Here is an 18,895-nt window from a genome sequence, read left to right as displayed (position 1 = left end):
TGTTGACGAAAGCTTATAACATACATGTATTAGAGCAAAGTCCCCGTAAAAAATTCAGAATATTCAATTGGTTGGGTTACAATGAAAAAATAGAATTGACGAGAAGATGTATGAAGGAAGCCATTGATGCAATTTCAGTGTAAAAATCATTAACCTGACCGGGAATGCAAATGATTTTTTCACTCTGAAATTGTAGAATTGAAATACATATTAGAGGATGACTCCGTTAAAAGTTTTTGCTTCGACATCTCCCGCAGATTCTTGAAAGAGCAAATGGTTTGTGAGGCAGAATTAGATTGAGAAATTCATGGCTGAACGTCGCTGGAAAGCCTCTGGTTATAATTAATAGGGACCGACATCTAAGGTCATTTGCGACATAAAAGATTGGTCAGTTACTCTTCAAGGGGAGGATCCCCTTCCCTTATTCAGAGAAAAGGGGAAGAATGGGCGGAGGGATTAACATGGAGTCAGTATTAACCTACTCATTCCAAAACCTCAGTTAAACGTTTGACCATGTTATTGACGTAAACACCATGTCAAATTTCTCTGAGATATAAATTTGTGGCCAGAATCCTTGGAAGGCTAACTTGCAAACATTAAAACAGTATACATGTATACTTCATCATTTTAATACCAATAAATTTTTAACCAAGTTTTTTATTCTCCGACGTCGGAAGTGCCCCAAAAATGAAATCGTTCATAAAAAACTTAGCATAATCGAGCCTAACTAGGAATGGCAGTATGGAGCAAGTAGTTTTTCGATGGTTGCTGCCTAGCGTCAAATCTTGAATCGTCTTAATATATATATATATATATATATATATATATATATATATATATATATATATATATATATAATATGTGCGTGTATTGATCAGCATTCCTTCCTGTCCACTTTCTTTCTCTACTCAAAAAAATAATCAACAACGCTTGTATCGCACCGCCGACTCATTAGTGACCCTAGCGTTCGGGTCCATTCAATTCCTCCTCCTCCGTGCTACCACACGCCACTGCAGACGCACCCCCTGCAGTTCGTGTGTGTGTGATGGTGCGTGGCCACAAAATGATGCCCCAACGCCGGCCATGCGCAAGGCGGCGAATAGCCTTCTTCCCTTCCTTGGGCAGACTACGGTTGCGGACGGGAGCCGGAAGGATCCAGACTCCTCTCTCTCTCTCCCTCTCAGTCTCTGTCACCCTCCCAGGCGATGGGTGGGGGAGGGAGAATGCCAGGGGGGGGGGAGAGTAGTATATCAAGGCAGGGGATCCGTTCCTAACCCTCCCCCCCCACACACACCCCTTGCCACACCCGCTTCCGGTGCGAAAGGGTAAGGGTAAGGCCGCATCCTCCTCCTCCCCGCGCCCCCCTAGTCATGGCTACAGACTGAGCTTGGGCGCCGTACGGGGGTGCAGGGAGGAGAGCCGGGGAAAGACCTGGGGGGAAGAGGAAGCGTTCTGGAACAGGACCAATACAATCCTCCCACCCACTCATCCTCCCGACGGCTCCTCTTCCTCCTCTGATAAGGAGAGGTGGGGATGAGGGGATCGACGGGGGATGGCTATGAGAAGGCCCCACCGCATCGCAGCTTGCGTCTATCCTGTATGGACACTCCCGTGGGTTTAGATTACCTTGCATTTATAATGCGAATAGGGCTGGAGAAGAATTCTCTGAGCGTAAGGGGGTCCTCTTTTCCTGATTTCAATGTTTAAAAATATGTTTTAAAAATGAATATCTGCTGTCGTTCTCTTCCTTTTAAAGGGACAATCCTATTCTTCATACTTCCGTATTTGAAACTGACACAAATTCGCTTTTTTAGCTATATTTTTTTGTAGAATCCATTTTGATTTGTTCTGCTTATCTTTCCCTTATTCTCTTCCTTCTGAGAACTCACATTCCTATCATATTCATTAAGGGAATCACAGTTGGTACAGGGAAGGGAACTGGTCCACCTATTGTGTTCATTTGCAATTTCACAAGCCGTTTTGAGATTATCGTTAGGGAAGTTATGCCCCCCACCTATCAAACCAGCCTCGGTTTGGTTACTGTGGTGTCGTGTTAGTAATCCAACCGTTTTTCCTCAACGTTCACCTAATTCTTCCAGTATTCCTTATCCATTTAGGATTTCCTTGACTTTTATATCTTCCATTTCTCGTTGCCTCTAACCATCAATTAAACATTTTTTCACGCCAAGTCCCCCTGTCTACCTTAACGAGAACGTTCAGTCATGAGAAATACCTCGGCTTTTTCCGAATCTTAAGTCTGTTTAAGCGATGTATTGAGTGGAAATTTGTCGATCTTATCAATAAACTTTCAACCCAGATAGACTCTACACTTTCAGGCTTCACTTCGGGGAATTGTTTGATGTCCATATTAAATGAGTTTGTAATTTTCCCCAGACATGTCAATTTAGAAATTTTGGGCGCCATTTCCGTCAAGCAGTGTTCTCCTGCATGAATTTTTAAAGACTGTACGTTTTGACGGTCACTTTTTGATCATGCTCATGACCCAAATTCAAGAGGTCATAACTTGTCTCTCTTGGATTGATTCTAAATAAATGAAAAGAAACGTAAATAATCATCTAAGGTAACATATATGGTGTATTCTACTGTTTCAGGCTTCACTTCGTGGAAGTATTTAATATCCATACGAAAAAGACTAGATACTTTTCCACAGAATTTAAAAATCTGTGAAAAAGCACCAATTTTTTTTAGGGTGAACATAAATGGTGGTTGGCAAATAGAAGTAAATAAAGAGTAACTCCTTTTATAGTAACTCATGTATCATTTGGAATGTAATGTTTAAATTGCATTCAAAATTAATATTATGAATGTAACGTTAGTCGAGTTAGCGAGCAGATGAGATAAGTATGAATTGTGCTAACTGTTATCTTTCCCTTCTCCCTCAGGTCCTGCATTCTGGGGTCTCATAAATCCACAGTGGAACCTTTGCAACAAAGGCAGACGGCAGTCCCCGATCAACGTGGAACCCGGAAAGTTGCTCTACGACCCCTACCTCCGGCACATTCACATTGACAAACACAAGGTACGAACCGTTATGAGGACGGAATGACAGCGCATCGAATCCACCGACGGCAGTTGTAAATGCGCACTGGTCCAACGCGTCAGCCGTCCGAGATCAAAGTGTTATGATGTGTAATCCACGAGGGCTGGATCGGCGTGGTCTTGGCAAGAGCGATGTAGCCAGGAGTATTCGCGGTGTTCCCGTATATCTAAGTATCAATTCCTCGACGAGCTTGCCTACTAAAGAGGAGTTTTAAATTTGAAATAAGTAGTATCTTTATGACTTGGTTAATCGAGTTTAAATGTGACTGGGAAACTTGGTTTGCCCTGCAATATATGCGATCCATAAAAAAATACGATCCCTTTCCAATTTTTCGCTCGTATTTTCTTTACATCTTTTCTTAAGTTGCCTATTTTCAACTTCCGCCTCGTCATAAACAAATAATGCATATAAATTAATTTTTTTACGAGGCCCGTCCAGAAAGTAGCTTACGTTTGCGTGTGTCGAGCGAAGTAGTGGGGGGAGCCGAATGTTTGCTGTATTGACACGCGCGCGCACACACACACACACTAGGGCAGTACGCCTCGAGCTGCAGTCTTCGGATGGTCGCGCCCCTTGTCCTTTGTTTACAGTAGTAAGTAAAAATGAAAAATAAAATTCGAAATCCCGCCAAACTTAAAATCCGTTTAGTGATTAGGTTTTAACTGGCAATGTACTGCATAGTTACTGACATTCATCGGGAAATTTGTGCCGTGCACCGACTAAGTTATTAGTGGCAGTGTTGTTCGTTAGTGATGCTGCTAGCTTAAGAGTGAACGGACAAATGTTCATGATAATCAAGAACTGTCACTTCATCTGTCACCACAAGGCTAGGCCGGCAACCGCGGTCCTCGTCGTGAGCATTGGTGCTGAGGCCATTTCTAAACTGAATGCACCACTGCCTCACTCCACTTTAATTCATATTTCCGTCTCCGTACACACTTCACAAAGTTTTTTGACACAAGTTTATGTCAGTGTTTTGGCAATAAAAACCAAATCACAGCTCGTACTTCACAACTCGTAAGGTTTTCTATTGCAATTATTTAGCAATTTGCAATTTAAAGAGTTCGCAGTGAGCAAAGTAGAAGAACCACAGTCTTCACACTACCACAGCAGAATACGCACCAAGTATAGGGACTTTAAGACACCAATATGGTGGCTCTAGCCCTACCCACTGTCACGCTAGACCGAAATTTAAGTTACTTTCTTGACAGCACTCATATACTTGAGCGAGCTGCCATTATTTTAATTATATCCCACAATTGACAAATATACTTCTATTATGAATATAAATTAAAGATTTAACTTGAGAAAATAATTTTTACCCTTCAAAAACTCAGTCCAAATCAGCATTGTACAAAAGGGTCACACCCACTTGGAGACAAAGGTATGCAAAATATTAGACGTTTAATGGATCACTTTTGTTGGATTCTGAGAGATTGGCGCAAACATTTGTTTGGTTTTTTTTCTCGTTAAATCAAAATGCAGTTTAAGACTCAGCGGTATATACTTTAAAACTTGATCACTGAGAACTACGTCACGGAGCTTCGTAGTGAAGATAGAATGCAGTCTAGTGCAGTGATAGAACACAATTAAAGCGTTAATGGCAAGGCGTTACTCGCCACACCTGATCTTTTAATTGGAGTTGGTAGTAAAATGCTTCACGGAATTGAGGTCTGGTCTGGGTCCCATTTCCTCATATTGATCAGGAAGATGTTCATTGCTGTCGGTTGAGTTTGAAAAGGAACTCAACACGATTCATCCCTTAAATTTCTCCACCATTAACCCCTTTTCATCCACCTTCCACTAACTTCAACTTTAGCTTCCAAAACCTTGTGAACCTAAGCTTGAGATAACGTAGGAGTGTAATTAATTACTGGATTTGTTTATATTAATTTAAATTTTGCCTATTTCTTAATGCGTAGATGGGTCCTTACGGTGTTTTTTTTTAAGATTATTTACGTCATAAAGACCATTTCACGCCTCGTACACCAAATACCTTACGCTTGCGCGTTCGGGAATTAAACAGTTCAGTTAAATAATAATATTCTCCTAAAATGAAAACATGAGTGATACCAGAGAAAATAAATTTGAAAAATTTAGTAAATATTTCGATTGGGGCGGATATTGGATATTTTCCAGGGGGTGTGACCTTACCGTGCAATGACCAATGTATGTGTTCAATAAAAATTTCGCATGGTACGTATACATTGGGAAAAAGTTTTTAATTGCTTGTTTCCTCGGTTATTATCCTTAATAAAACTCCACTACATTTGCAAAAAAATATTCATTTTAGAAATAGACGGGAAAGAAAAACTTTATAGCAGATTAGTTTGAACATTTATTCTTTTGTCAGTTTTCTTAAATTCAACCGGGGATCTAAAAAAAATATTTATTCCGTCACATTTTTTCTTCTTCGGGTGGCGCGTGTCCCCGGCACTGTCTCATCTGCCACCGCTGCCCACATAAGGGGGTATCGAGAGGGACTTCCCGAACCACCACCCCCGCAACAGCGACCCTCCTCTGCCTTCTTCCCCCGAAGCCTCCGCCTCATCGCCCGCTCCTATTGCCTCGTCCTCCCGCTACCATTCCGAGGGCGCAGTGAGGCTGAAAAGGAAAGGGGTTGGGCGGCGGGTAAATGTATTCATACGGCACGCTGGTGTCGGGGCCGCCGTATGCGTCTCATAAGGAGTTGATGTGATTTTTATCGAGTTTCGGATCAATAGCCGCGCGCCGACACCAACCGGAATGACCGGTCTATTTCGGTGGATCCCTCACACAACCCGCCCCTCCGTCCCTCCCCCAACCATCACCCACCGCGCCACGCCGTCGCAATACCAGGGGTCCCTAGGGATTGCAGCCCTCCGGAGGGTCACAATGACTCGGGACGGAGGGGTAAGGGCGCGATTCCCTTTCCACGGAGGAAAAAAGAAGAAGGAAGAATTGACGCTTTCCTTTTTTCATGGAAGGGAAAAAGAAATTGAGGTGTCCCACGACCCTATAGGGCTGATTTTCAAGGTTGGTTAACTTCAATCAGCAAGGGAATGAACCGGGACGAAAGAAGAGCGTGTAGCGTTGAGACGCGTCTCTTGGTTCTTGGTAAGGTGAGTGGGAGAGGTGGGGAGACTGCCTCTATCCCTTGAAGAACCATTCGTCCGCGTGTTTATGTATATATATATATATATATATATATATATACACATATATATATTTACATATATATATATATATATACACACACATTGTGTATATATATAAATAAATATATATATATATACATATATGTGTGTATATATATATATATATATACACCTACGATGTATTTCGTCATGGATTTCTTCCATCCAAGGATATTATGCGATTTAATGTTATTATCGTCTTGCAATATTTCTTTCGTGGTGTCGTAGTGCTCTTTTTTTACATAAGTTTCAATAAATGCTTGAAAGTTGTTCTCGCCTTTATCTTATTTCTTCATGCTTTCTAAATGCCATTTGCTCTTTTTTAATATTTTGCTATAACATCTCATTTGAATGAAACCCGTTTCCAGGCTGATTTCTCAGTTCTCCTCGCTTTTAGAATGTTTATTTTTCAATTCTAAGCACTTCCATACTCATTTTTTTCCTGGAGTTTTCTGAATGAATTCCATCGTATACTAATCGTCCCTCATTGATTTCATGTATTTTACTTATAAAATGTAGGTTTGGAAGGTCCTTTATTAGTATTAACTGCTACGTAATGACAGACCTTGTTTGCCCGACAAATTTCCGTCATCTTTCCGTAACTCCTACCTGCCTTCATGCTACCGGCATGAAGCTTCAGCAATGCCGGGTATAACCGCTAGTATATTAGTATATATGCATTAAATATATGCATATATATGCGTATATATACAAGTATATACACACATATATATATATATATATATATATATATATATATATATATATATATATATATATATATATACATTCGAACACGAAATCCCGCCAAACAGCGAACAAATACTCATTTATATAGAAACATATATAAGGAAAAGGGATAGGAAGACACATAAAGGACGAACACAGGAGAGATGGGGAAGGCGGAGTCAAGCAGCAGATCACGAATGTAAAAATATTTCCTAGACCGGGATTTGAATTCCGCTTCTTTGCACTTGCCGGGCGGAGGATCTTAACCACTTGAGATATCCAGGAAACGTAATTTACACTGAGATCTGCGATGCTTTACGCAACCAAGTGCCCCGATTCTTTGGCCAAGAGATGGTGTTAGGGAGCTGTTTCCCCCATCAAAGTAGAAAGAGACAAGACACACAGAGGAAAGGAAAGTAGTAAAGGAATCATACAACATCATAAAGGATAAGAACAGTGCGTTTCGTGGCACGCATAGCCAGAAGAAGAGACGAGCCACCTTCCGCCGATTCCGCCTTCCCCACCTCTCCTGTGTTCGTCCTTTGTGTGTGTTCCTATCCCTTTTCCTTATTTCTGTTTCTATATAAATGAGTATTTGTTCGCCGTTTGGCGGAATTTTTCGGGTACCAGATCTTCCTGGACAACCATAACCGGCACAGGGAAAGGAACTGGCCCCCCTACCCTGATGTGTGAATTTCACACGCCGTCGGGCTTAGCACTGGGTGAACTCTACTATCACCTACCAAACCGATCATCGGGTTGATTACTCGGTTTATGGTTTATACATATGTTTTATACATATATATTAGCGGCTATGCCCGGTATTAATGGACATTTTTTTCGCTTAGCTATCATTGGGTTTAATTCATAACTTAGTCCTTTTTAAGTGCGTGGTCAGCCACCATGGCTAGCACCTAGCACTTCATCGTTTGTTTTTCTTTGTGACCATTTTATATTTCCAATCTTTCTCCACATTGACATTATAAAGCCTAATATGTTGCTACGCAGATCGAGTTTCCGGGCCATATAAAACAAAACCAGATATTATACAGGAATGTATCCTAACTAAAAATTAAGAAATACTTTTTTGTTTGTGCTAAATGTTTAGTGCGTGTCGCTGGATCATACTAGGAGATCCAAGTTTCATTCATTGTCACTGGGATACCAAAAAATGCCCTTTGTCTTGCTCCAGAAGTATCTAAATTTCCAGTGATATGTCCCGACGTTTTAGCTTCTGAAAAAGAGTCAGCAGTCGTGGCACCTTTGGCATTTCCAGTTCATGGTGAATAATTTTCCACATGCTGCTCTTATTATGATCAGTTTATTAAATGATCATTTGAATGGTTGCTCTTCTGTCTAATAAGAGAAGGTCCTCCTCTTTCTTTACTGTGGCAAAATCGACGTCCCTGAATGGCGGTCTTCCGCTTCTTGGTTCGCCTGAGACGGACGTTTGAAAATTAATATAAATATAATTGATAATTATATATGACGGGCTTTCATTTCGATAAGCAGCCATAATCCCATCGTGAATTTGCAGGGCACTGTAGCATTTTGCATGAAGTAATTTAACTACATTGCGAAACAGTATCCCCTCCAAAGAGGTATTTCAATCTACGGCTTCCGGAAACAAAACAATTCTCTATTAATAACCGTATTTTACAACATTCTTCAAAACAGAATCAATTCATTAATTTTATCTACATATTTTGGTTATCACATTGTAAAAATTACTTAAAAACGGTAACCACAACGACATAAATACACACATTATACTAAAAAATACTAGTGTATTTTCTCAAGGACATTAAATAAAGACTTAGATCAAAAATGCTTCCAACTCAAACTAAAACATAAGATATTATTTATTTTTGTTTATCTATTCATATTTTGACACAAGTAGGGAGTTAGCATGATGGCAACAACGAATATATACACCTCCGAAATATTATAAACAATACTTGAAAACAAATATTAAAAAGCCAAATTATAATTTAAATAATCTCAAAATTTCCTTTATTTTACCTGTTTAATATGAGCCTGAACAACTGAAATACATTATAAACCACGCAAACGTTATTTTAAATTTGTTTATATAGGAATAAGCTGAAAAATGACATTAGGTAATTCATTCCATTCCTTGGTTTGGCGATTTCATACGATTAAGAGGGAAAGTGAAAGGAAGAAGTTTCCAAATAGAAAATTTTGGGTGTCCATGTCTTAAGTAACTGTCTAACAACTTACGAGAGCTTTGCAATAAATTGAGGATAATCATTTTTTTATGATACACATATATGTGCTCATCGATTAAATATTGATGATTGTGGCCCTTCTTGAAGTAAACTCAATTGAATGCATTACAGTTGTTCAATATTTTCAACGTGGTTTTTGAAGACATACTGGATATAATATTTTGATAAGTCCCTCAAATAGTTTCTGCGGTTTTCGACACTGATTCCGATTAGCAAAACTCTGGAATTGACTATTTACCCTCTGTAACCATTTCATCATATTTTCTTTCAATGATATAGAGACGGAAACTGTATAAGACCCTTATGTTTTTGCACAGGCCTCTGTCTAAAAAACTGCGAAAACAGAATTATTTCAATGCAGCGTTACCTTCATCGCTACTATAGGCAAGCTGAACATGTTTCAACTTTCAACGGCTGATGCTGACGAAATACTGGAGACGGATGACATTAATGCCATGTTCATCACACTTCAAGCTAGCAATAACTATTAACATAAGCCTACTGGATTAGATTAGCATCCTTTAAAGGATGTTTTCACAATCGTATCTGTAAGCTCTTCTTAATATGACACAAAATATCCCTAAACCCCATGCTCTATCTCTCTCTCTGATATATATATATATATATATATATATATATATATATATATATATATATATATATATAGTATATACATATATATATCATAAGGATTAACGTTATTCATTAGATCTACATACTTCCTTCCTCCCTTCATTCCTTCCAAGGCGTCTATTTTTTTTCGTTGATATCCCATTGTTCCCCTCCATAACCGTCTTCAGTACCCCATTGTCTCTCAGTATCACCTGAATCCACTTCCCCTCCCTTGATTGAATTTATCGCTGTAACCTTCTCTCTTCCCCCTAAATACCTAGAGTTTCGTCTGTCCTATTTTTCCGTCCAACTTATTTTCTAAATCTAACCGTATAAAATAGAATTGATCTTTTGCCCCAAAAAATACACGAATAATTAATTAATGATGTCATCATTGAACAGTCATCGTATGTTTCTGCCACCTTCATCCAACAAAGAATGGACGTTAAATACATCTCTATGAATGTTATCATTTATTTGTTTTTATTTTTTTAAACTCTTATTTCTTATGCAAATAGTGCTATTGAATATTTACATATATTTGACTGTATGGATCAATATATTCCCACGCGTGGACACCGCCATGAAAGTGGGTGGTAATAATGACCTCTGGTGGGGGTTAAACGCGCTTTCGAGCCGCGAAACGTCGCGTGGGAGTGGGGTAAATGGTCCGCAGAGGAGGGTCCTAGAAGATGAACCCATTCCCGATTCACACAACACCTCGCTCTCCTCTCCCACGGAAGTGAATACGTTACCATGTGCTTGTGGATAGTGTAGCATAAAGCCGGTCATGCTGTGCTTGTGTGTGCACTCGAATTATTCAGTGCTCTAGGTTGCGCCGTGACATTTTGTTTGTTTTTTTTCGACGGAGAAGGAGGGCTTGGGAAAAAGGGTGGGAGGTGATGTGGGAGGTGGGGAGGGTAAGCGGCGGCCGTATGGACCGCCGACAGCCGGGCGAGAGGGCGGCGTCCGCGGCGCCAAATTGGACCCGTGAGTGACACGCGGATGCGAGGACGGGAAAGGAATAATTCAGCCGTTCATAACTTTATCATGGAAGCGCGCCGCTTGAACCTCGGCAAATGTCCGTGGAGTAGCAGTCTATAACCCCCTTCCCCCTTTTACCCCCCCCCCTCCGCTTCACCGGTGTTTGAACGGAGCACTTCCCCGTCCGCCTATTTGTTCCTCCGCTGGTCGCTTTTCTCTCTTGCATCCTCACCGGTGGACACAGATAGAGTTACCGGACCGAATATCTGTGGAGGATATCTTTGTCCGTAACTTATTCAATTTTTTACTTTTTAATATTGCATAGAATGAAGAAAAGATTATCGTACATATGAAACCCCTGAAAGGGGGAGGAGGGAATATCATGTAATTATGAGTTACGAATACGTTGGATGGTGTATATCAGCTCTCCGAACTATCTTTTTCCCTGCCTCTCTCTTCATTCTCTCGCGGCTCCTTGCAACGAATTTTTCCATTACCTGTCTCTCGCAGTTCATCACAAAAGCCTTTCTTTGTCATCTCTCCCTTCCACATTTCCGTCAGTGATGAACTGCAGAGGAACTATCGTGCCTCTGAATGCGTCCGAATCAATTTCTCTCGTGAGTGCGCTTCATATGCTACCCAGTCTTTTGAAGAACCTTTTTCATTTCTCATCTTTGTCAATCCATTTTATTTTCCGAATTTTTGTGCAGCACCACATTTCCACTGCCTACTGCTCTTTTCTAATGATCTTCTTTCTGCTGCTCCTATCCTCCAGGTCTCAAAAAGTGTAGACTTTGCGTATAAAACTTAGCGAATTGTTCCATCATGTCCATGCTAGTGCAGTACTAGCATATTCATGGTTACTTCTTCTGTTAATAAGCCTTCTTCCTCTTCCAGCACAATCATGCTTACTGTATCTTTCTTATTTCTTCCATCGCCAGCGATATTTGGAACCCTTTTCCTACAAATCGCATTGAATATCACATTTAATTTGAAAACGGCTACACTTATTTAGAGGTCGGAACACATGCCGAGGTAGTTCTTTTTTATTACGAAGCTCAGCAGGTTCTCCAGAGTGTTTCCAAGCCTATAATTAATACTCATTTATTTTTAAATTTGTTAAAGCCAGTAATATTCCCCCGAGTAGGGGAGGATAGCATTCACCGTCCCATTTTTTTCTGTCTCTCTATTGAGAGCTGTGGCAACATCGGGTTTTCAAATGTTTCCATTTGGTTTTCACAAAGAATAAATTGTAACGTTATGATAGAACTTTTCCAAAAAACTCTTTTCATCTCTACTGATGTTTTAGTGTTTGATAGGTGCCTTCAATAACTAGAATGTTAGCGCATTGAGTGGCTTTCGTTTGACCAATATGGTTATTTAAATAAAATGTGATAAATAATTATTTTACCGTTAAAGTACGCAGAATAGAACGCGCTGAAAGAGTCGAAGGAATTTGTTTTGAAATCGGCTGTTGCGTTTTCCGTCGGCGTGTTTCAGTATCCGAGAGTGTATATTTTCAACGATGATAACAGTGCAAATACGATTCTAAATATTGCATTTCCTTTCTGTGGGAGTTCTTGAATGAATCAATCGCCATATCTTGTGATATAAAATTGTAAATTATTTACTTAAAATGCGCGACTTCCTTTTAATTAAGGTATCCATATTTATTCAATTACCTATCACTCCATGCACCCAGCATTGAACGACATCGGGAGATTATCAATTCTCTTCCATTTTCAATTTTAAGACCGATTGGTCGATTCAGTTCACTTTAAGAATGTACTCTATAGGGCGAAACCCTAGCGTGGGCGTTTAATTAGCAATCATTGCTTGTTAAATGCTCTGCTGTATTTGATATTATGATAGATTTCAGCGATAAATTTTAATTCATTACGAACGTGGAGAGAGATTTGTTAAATATTATACTGCGTTGGATAATTCACAATTTTACATTTTTATTGCATTAGTTTATTTTAGTTGGTTGTTTAAGTCATGTCTCAGCTATTACTTTTGATTTGCCATTGTCTATTCATTGCAATGAAATAAACTAGCACACAGACCAGTATTTCATTTCATAAACTCAAATATCAAAAATTAATTTACTCATAGGGTGAACAGGTAACTTAAACATTTAAATATGCATAATATATCTTGGTGAATTAAAGAATGTGGTATCATAATAAAATGTAGGAAATGGGTCGCCATTTTGTGGAAAGACATTCCCCGTGAACCTCATATTTGAGAATAAAGAGTGAAATTTTGTTCGCATTGATTCCAAACTACGATTCCAATCTCTGAAATCAGCCCAAAGTGATTTGGCAGGGAATTTTAGGGTTCATATTTGCACTCAACCAAACGGCACGTGAATTTCACGCATTCAGAGCTTGCCCTTCCTTGTGCTGCCTATGGTTACCCGGAAGTACCTGTTACCATACAAGTTGCATGGCATAAGAAGTGTACGGCGTCAAATTTCGACTCGCTTTGAACCCGGGCCCTCCGGTTAGTAGCCGAGCAGTCAACCACGATGCCATTATTAACATTCAGTTTATATTTCCGTGAGCCACTGACCCATAAGACAGAAATTGCAATATACTTTAAGAGACAAATTGCAAAACTGCGAAAGCCAAAATTGTAGGGTAAATTTTAATAATAATAAAAAATGAACAAATTTCTTTTGGGAATAAATGCAGCTCCGCAGGTTTTTTAATTACACTAGAAAAGTCAATTCATTGAGGGCATATGTCGACGAGAAACATAGAGTAATATAAATCTGCTTATGGAGGAAAAAAGATGCATACATACACGAACATTAAATTGCACGTGTTGCGAAGAAACACATACACTCAAAGGTATTTTAGTAGATATTTTTTCTTTTATGAGAGCTTTTTAATAGAGAAGATTCGTAATTTTTTTAACAAAATAATTTGACTTTCCCTCCAAAAATTGATGGCCCGCATTGACGTACCTACCATTAAATGCAATACACTGATCCCATCTTTTTCATTGGTCTTAGAAGTGATGCTGGAAGCCAGTTTTGTTCTGACCCTGTTAAACGTCTCATCAGCATTCTTCTCTGATACTGCTGATAGAAACCGCTTGCCACGAAAGTATTAATTTCAATTTTGGCAATGGAGAACAGAGGAAAGTCACCGACGGCTAGATCAGGGGTTGAGGGTAGTCTGAAAAGTTTCCAACCTCAACACGAAGATGGCAGTACTCTTCATCAAAGGCTGTGGAATGTGTTTACTCGTATAGGCAATGCTCAAAAAAATTACAATTTTTTTCTCGAGATATTCACTGTAAACTTGTGCGCTGTGCGGCCGGGGATTGTTGCAATGCAGCATTCTGTCTGATGCTTTGAAATGTGACCCTATGCGATTGATACGACCTTAGCAGTGTTCAATACATCCCTATAGAAACCTACAATTGACATTGTGGCAATAAAGGCTACTCAATATTACCTGAATATAGATAGATGATACATATTTCCCATCAGATGGCACCAGTTTGACTAGGTTTGGTGCTAGTGACGCCATAGATTATCATCCACAGATTTTCCGCTTGCTCTTAGGATAGTAATGATGCATTTGGCCTCTGAGAACAAAATCCTCATCTCCCTTTGCATGAACTTCAGCTGCGAAAAAACCTACATATGAACGTCATGTTGTTTTGATATGAGAATTTGCGCAACCACAGCGTACAAACACGTATGCATAACGTGCATTCTTCCTTCCTCAACACATGCGGATGGTACCCAAATAAAATTTTAAAGTTTCTGATAATGTTTTGACGGTCTTATCTCACAAAGACAGCAGCGGTATTAATGTACAATTCCGTGAAGAAAGTGACTGGTTCTACGGCCCAAACTTCTTTCTGGATTCATTCTTTCAGCCTCGGCTCCCCATTTCTTTCGGCAAAAGCAAAATTCCCACTCAGCCAAATGTCATCTTCAGTGCAGTTCGACTGAATCTGTTACTATTGGTGTATGATCTCCGTCATGTGCGTAGTCAAATTGAGTACGTTTCAACTTGCAATGGCTTACGCTGAAACTTAATTAGAGTCAACCCGAAGAAACTTATGCACACACAGATAATTTACACATTAAGTCAACAGCATAAAAAAATCCTTTTTTTAAGCTACGGTGGAAAAAATGTATCATAACTATTCATGGAAAACCCCTACCACGTAATCAAAAGTGGGAGTAGATTAGTAAAATTAAATTTAAACTCTTCAATATATTTTGCGGTGTATTTAAATCCACGGGTAAATGAATGAACAGTTTGAGGGCGTTTTTTACAAAAGATTTTTGAATTTCTGGGTGAGATCGACGGAGAGGCAAACGGCGCGGTTTGTTGTGCGTTTGTTTTCGATTTCCATTTTTATTACGTACCCGACAGAGTATGTAATTGAAGTAAAATGTGAAAATCGGAAAATGTCTTTTAAAAAAGTTCAATTATGTACGTGAAATCTTTTTCGATCTAAATAGTTTCGGGTGTACATGCCATTAAAACTAAAAAAAAATCGCCTAAGTATTTAATTATTAATTATTTAAGGCAAAATTCCGAAATGCAGGCCCCAAATCTCTCGCAATCCTTGTTGATTGTAGGCGCATGAAAATTTTGTGTTCAATTTAGCGGTGGATGATAATCGCCTGACTAAAATTTTGTTTCGACCCAATGCTCAGCTTTCGATTTGTGGTCCGCGCGTCCTGAGATTTCACGCGTGGGTGAATAATGCCACACTCCCCTTCAACACGATCTCTCCCTCCCCCATTCGAGGTTTCGCCCTGAATTCTGCATGATCTTATTATCGGTCACTCCCAAGAGTGGCGAGAGGGGGGAGGGGCGGGGCAGGGCAGAGGAAGCCCCGCCCTCCTCCCCTACTATTAATTACGCGCGGCGACTTCCGTTTCGGATCATTTGGGTTCACCTCATCTCGCAATCGATTTCTCAGGGAAGCATTTCATTTCCAGTTTACTGTGTAAGGATTCATGAATTTTCATCGCAACTTAAGAGGACGCAGGTACAGCGATACTACTTCACTCGCAATAAGTTACGATACAATTCAAAATCCAGCAGGAAAAGCCATCGGTACCAAAGTTCATGACCGATATTTTAAATTTCCTGACGTTAAACTTGAGCTCCGTTTGAACTTAGTGGATACGGCCTTTGACCACAAGGTGAGGGTGCAAATCTACCTTTTTTGCAAACCAATGAAAAAATCTATGTGGTGACACTATTCTGGTTTCTGAAATATCTCGTTATACTAGTGTGATTTTTGCGAAAATTTTCGAATGGTTTCTACTCTTGGAAACTTGAGAGATTAAAGTAAAAGTGGTATTTCAGTGGGTAAAGCGCTAAGCTTTAGACTCGGAGAACCTGGCTTCGATTCCGGTTGATGGATACCCACAACTTCACCCGTGTGATTTTTCGGGCACCAGGTCCTCCCAGGAAAGCACAGGCACTGGCCCTCGCACCCTAACGTGTGAATTTCACACGCTTTTCTTTTATTAATATTTACTAAAATGAAATAAACTCTAGCCTTGCCTATCAAACCAAACCTCTGGTAGGTTACCGTCATGATTCTGCATCACATACACCTCTGTGCGAGTTCCTCGCGATGCGTTCAATACTTTGCAGGTCTCATAAATTATTGAATACATCACGAAGGACAATACTATGAATCGTGGATCTAATGAGGGGTATTTTTATCCCTCCGTATCTGAATCTATTTCTCTAATTTTATTGTGGTGTTCTGATCCGCATACTTGTATTAAGACCTGATAGTTCTCTCCTCATCACAAAGAAACTCAATTGCACAAGACTATAACGCCAACATTTTTAATCTCATTATTTACAATTTTGGAACCGTTTTCATAATTTTCCTGTGCCCTGGGAATATTTTTCTAGATTTTCTCCATTCAGCACTCACCCTCCATGATCCTTCATTATGTATTTGAAATTTTCATATATATTGTGGCTCATCTCTTTCTTCTGGCTATGCGTGCCACAAAACGCACTGTTCCTTTCCTGTATGATGTTGTATGAATTCTAAACCACTGGCCTTTCCTCTTGTGCATTGTCTATTTCTCCTTTGGTGGGTGAAACAGTCCCCTGACGCCATCTCTTGGCTAAATAATCGGGGCGCTTGGCGACATATTAGACCCACGGATCTCACCCACGTTTCCTCGATAGCTCAAGTGGTTAAGAGCATCCGCCCGGCAAGTGGAAAGATCCGGGGTTCGTGTCCCGGTCAAGGAAATATTTTTACTCTTGTGATCCGTTCGATTCCGCCTTCCCCACCTCTATTGTGTTCGTCCTTTATACGTGTTCCTATCCCTTTTCCTTATATCTGTTTCTGTATATATGAGTATATATATATATATATATGCATGTATATGAACAGCACAATAGAACAAAAATCAAATATGTAATACTTAAAAGGACAATCACATTGTAGATTGCTTAAACTTTCGGCCTTCTCTGAGGCTTTCTTCAAGTAAGACTTGAACTTGAGTCCGTACATACAACTCCCTATTGATCGATGTTTACTCGATAAGGGAAGAAAAATTCGAATTATAAAACGACATTTTTTATTCGTTTCTTCATTTGCCAGTTGAGCGGGATGCTGCACAACACAGGCCAGTCGCTGGTGTTCCGCGTGGACAAGGACACCAAGCACCACGTGAACATCTCCGGCGGACCTCTGGCGTACCGATACCAATTCGAGGAGATATACATCCATTACGGGAGGGAAAACCACCAGGGATCGGAGCACCGGGTCCACGGCTACGCGTTCCCGGCCGAGGTAAGTGTCGATTCCGGTCCTCTCTTCGGACGACGCCCCCCCCCCCCTCTCGCGAATGACTCCCGGGTGGGAAGATCTCACTGATCACTTCGACCGCGACGGCGTTGATGAATGGCCGGGTGGACAAATACGAGGGTGCATTGAAAAAACTCTTTCAGCTAGAGTTTTGTAAAAGGAACAATAATCGCGATCAGAGAATGAAAAACTTCGTAAATATTTTCGAAGTATTTTCCAAATTAACCAACTGTAGTTTTGACAGATTGTTCCATCGTTTCCAATTTATTCATTCGTTTCCTTTAACTTCCATATAATTTGCTCTACTTTTATCAAAACTATCTTCTTCATTATTCCGAATTCGTACGCACATATTAATGCTCTTCTTAATAGGCTCCAATTGTTATTAGCGTATTTTTTTATTCTTCTATGCTTTTTTGGCTGTTGCAGAATTGCAATAGTTGCTTGTGACTAAATTTATGTTCACTTTTGTAAGCATTTTTTTTAAGTTTATTTATATACACGGGGACGTAAATAAAGCATATATAGGTTAGGTATAATATGCACTATATGTACACACACACACACAAACACACACACACACACACACACACACACATATATATATATATATATATATATATATATATATATATATATATATATATATATACATTTATATATATATACATACATACATATATATTCTTCTCGCTAATCGCCTGAACGGTTGTTGCTCCATTTACCTTCATAGCAATAAATTCAAAAGTTGTCAAACTTCTAAGCAATTACATCTGGGGAATGACACATTATTTTTTGAAATAATAAATTTTTTAATAACCTGCTAAATATTAGTTTGTGAAAACTGGGATAATATTCGATGTGTTAGATTATGTTTTTTTCTCGCATGAGATGCCAGCCTTGCCTATTAAATCCTGCGTTATGCTTTATTCATTGGAAGAGAAATTAGACAATAAACTGACTTAATGGGTCTTGGACGAATATGCTAATCTTATCGACCCGTTTTTAACTTTGTAGTACAAAGTTACGTATGCTTATACAATACTGATCAATAATACGTTTTTATAGAAGTATTATCGATTAAATGATGAAGCTTTAATAGCTGGCCTTTGCAATTCAAATAAGATTTATTTAGCTATTATATTTAATTGGATAGATAAGAGGTATGATGAAAGAAGTCACTATGCTATTCCACATTCAATTTTTTTAATTACGACCTAGGTTTCATAGATGTACGCTGTAAAAAAACCTAGGGC

At 39.5% G+C, this 18,895-nt stretch overlaps 1 protein-coding gene across 1 annotated transcript in view; it reads left to right on the top strand.

Moving 5' to 3' along the window:
* Positions 1-1,533: 1,533 nt before the first annotated feature.
* Positions 1,534-18,895, top strand: part of CARPA (Carbonic anhydrase-related protein A) — a 331,334-nt gene continuing 313,972 nt past the window's right edge. Inside the window, exons 1-3 of the mRNA XM_071599084.1 lie at positions 1,534-1,597; positions 2,904-3,040; positions 17,433-17,624. Coding sequence (XP_071455185.1) covers positions 1,534-1,597; positions 2,904-3,040; positions 17,433-17,624 — 393 coding nt within the window. The remainder of the gene's footprint in view (positions 1,598-2,903; positions 3,041-17,432; positions 17,625-18,895) is intronic.

Source organism: Hetaerina americana, unplaced genomic scaffold, assembly GCF_022747635.1.
Source record: "Hetaerina americana unplaced genomic scaffold, ioHetAmer1.1.p SCAF_104, whole genome shotgun sequence".
Taxonomy (NCBI): domain Eukaryota; kingdom Metazoa; phylum Arthropoda; class Insecta; order Odonata; family Calopterygidae; genus Hetaerina; species Hetaerina americana.
This window is presented reverse-complemented; position numbering and strand designations above follow the sequence as displayed.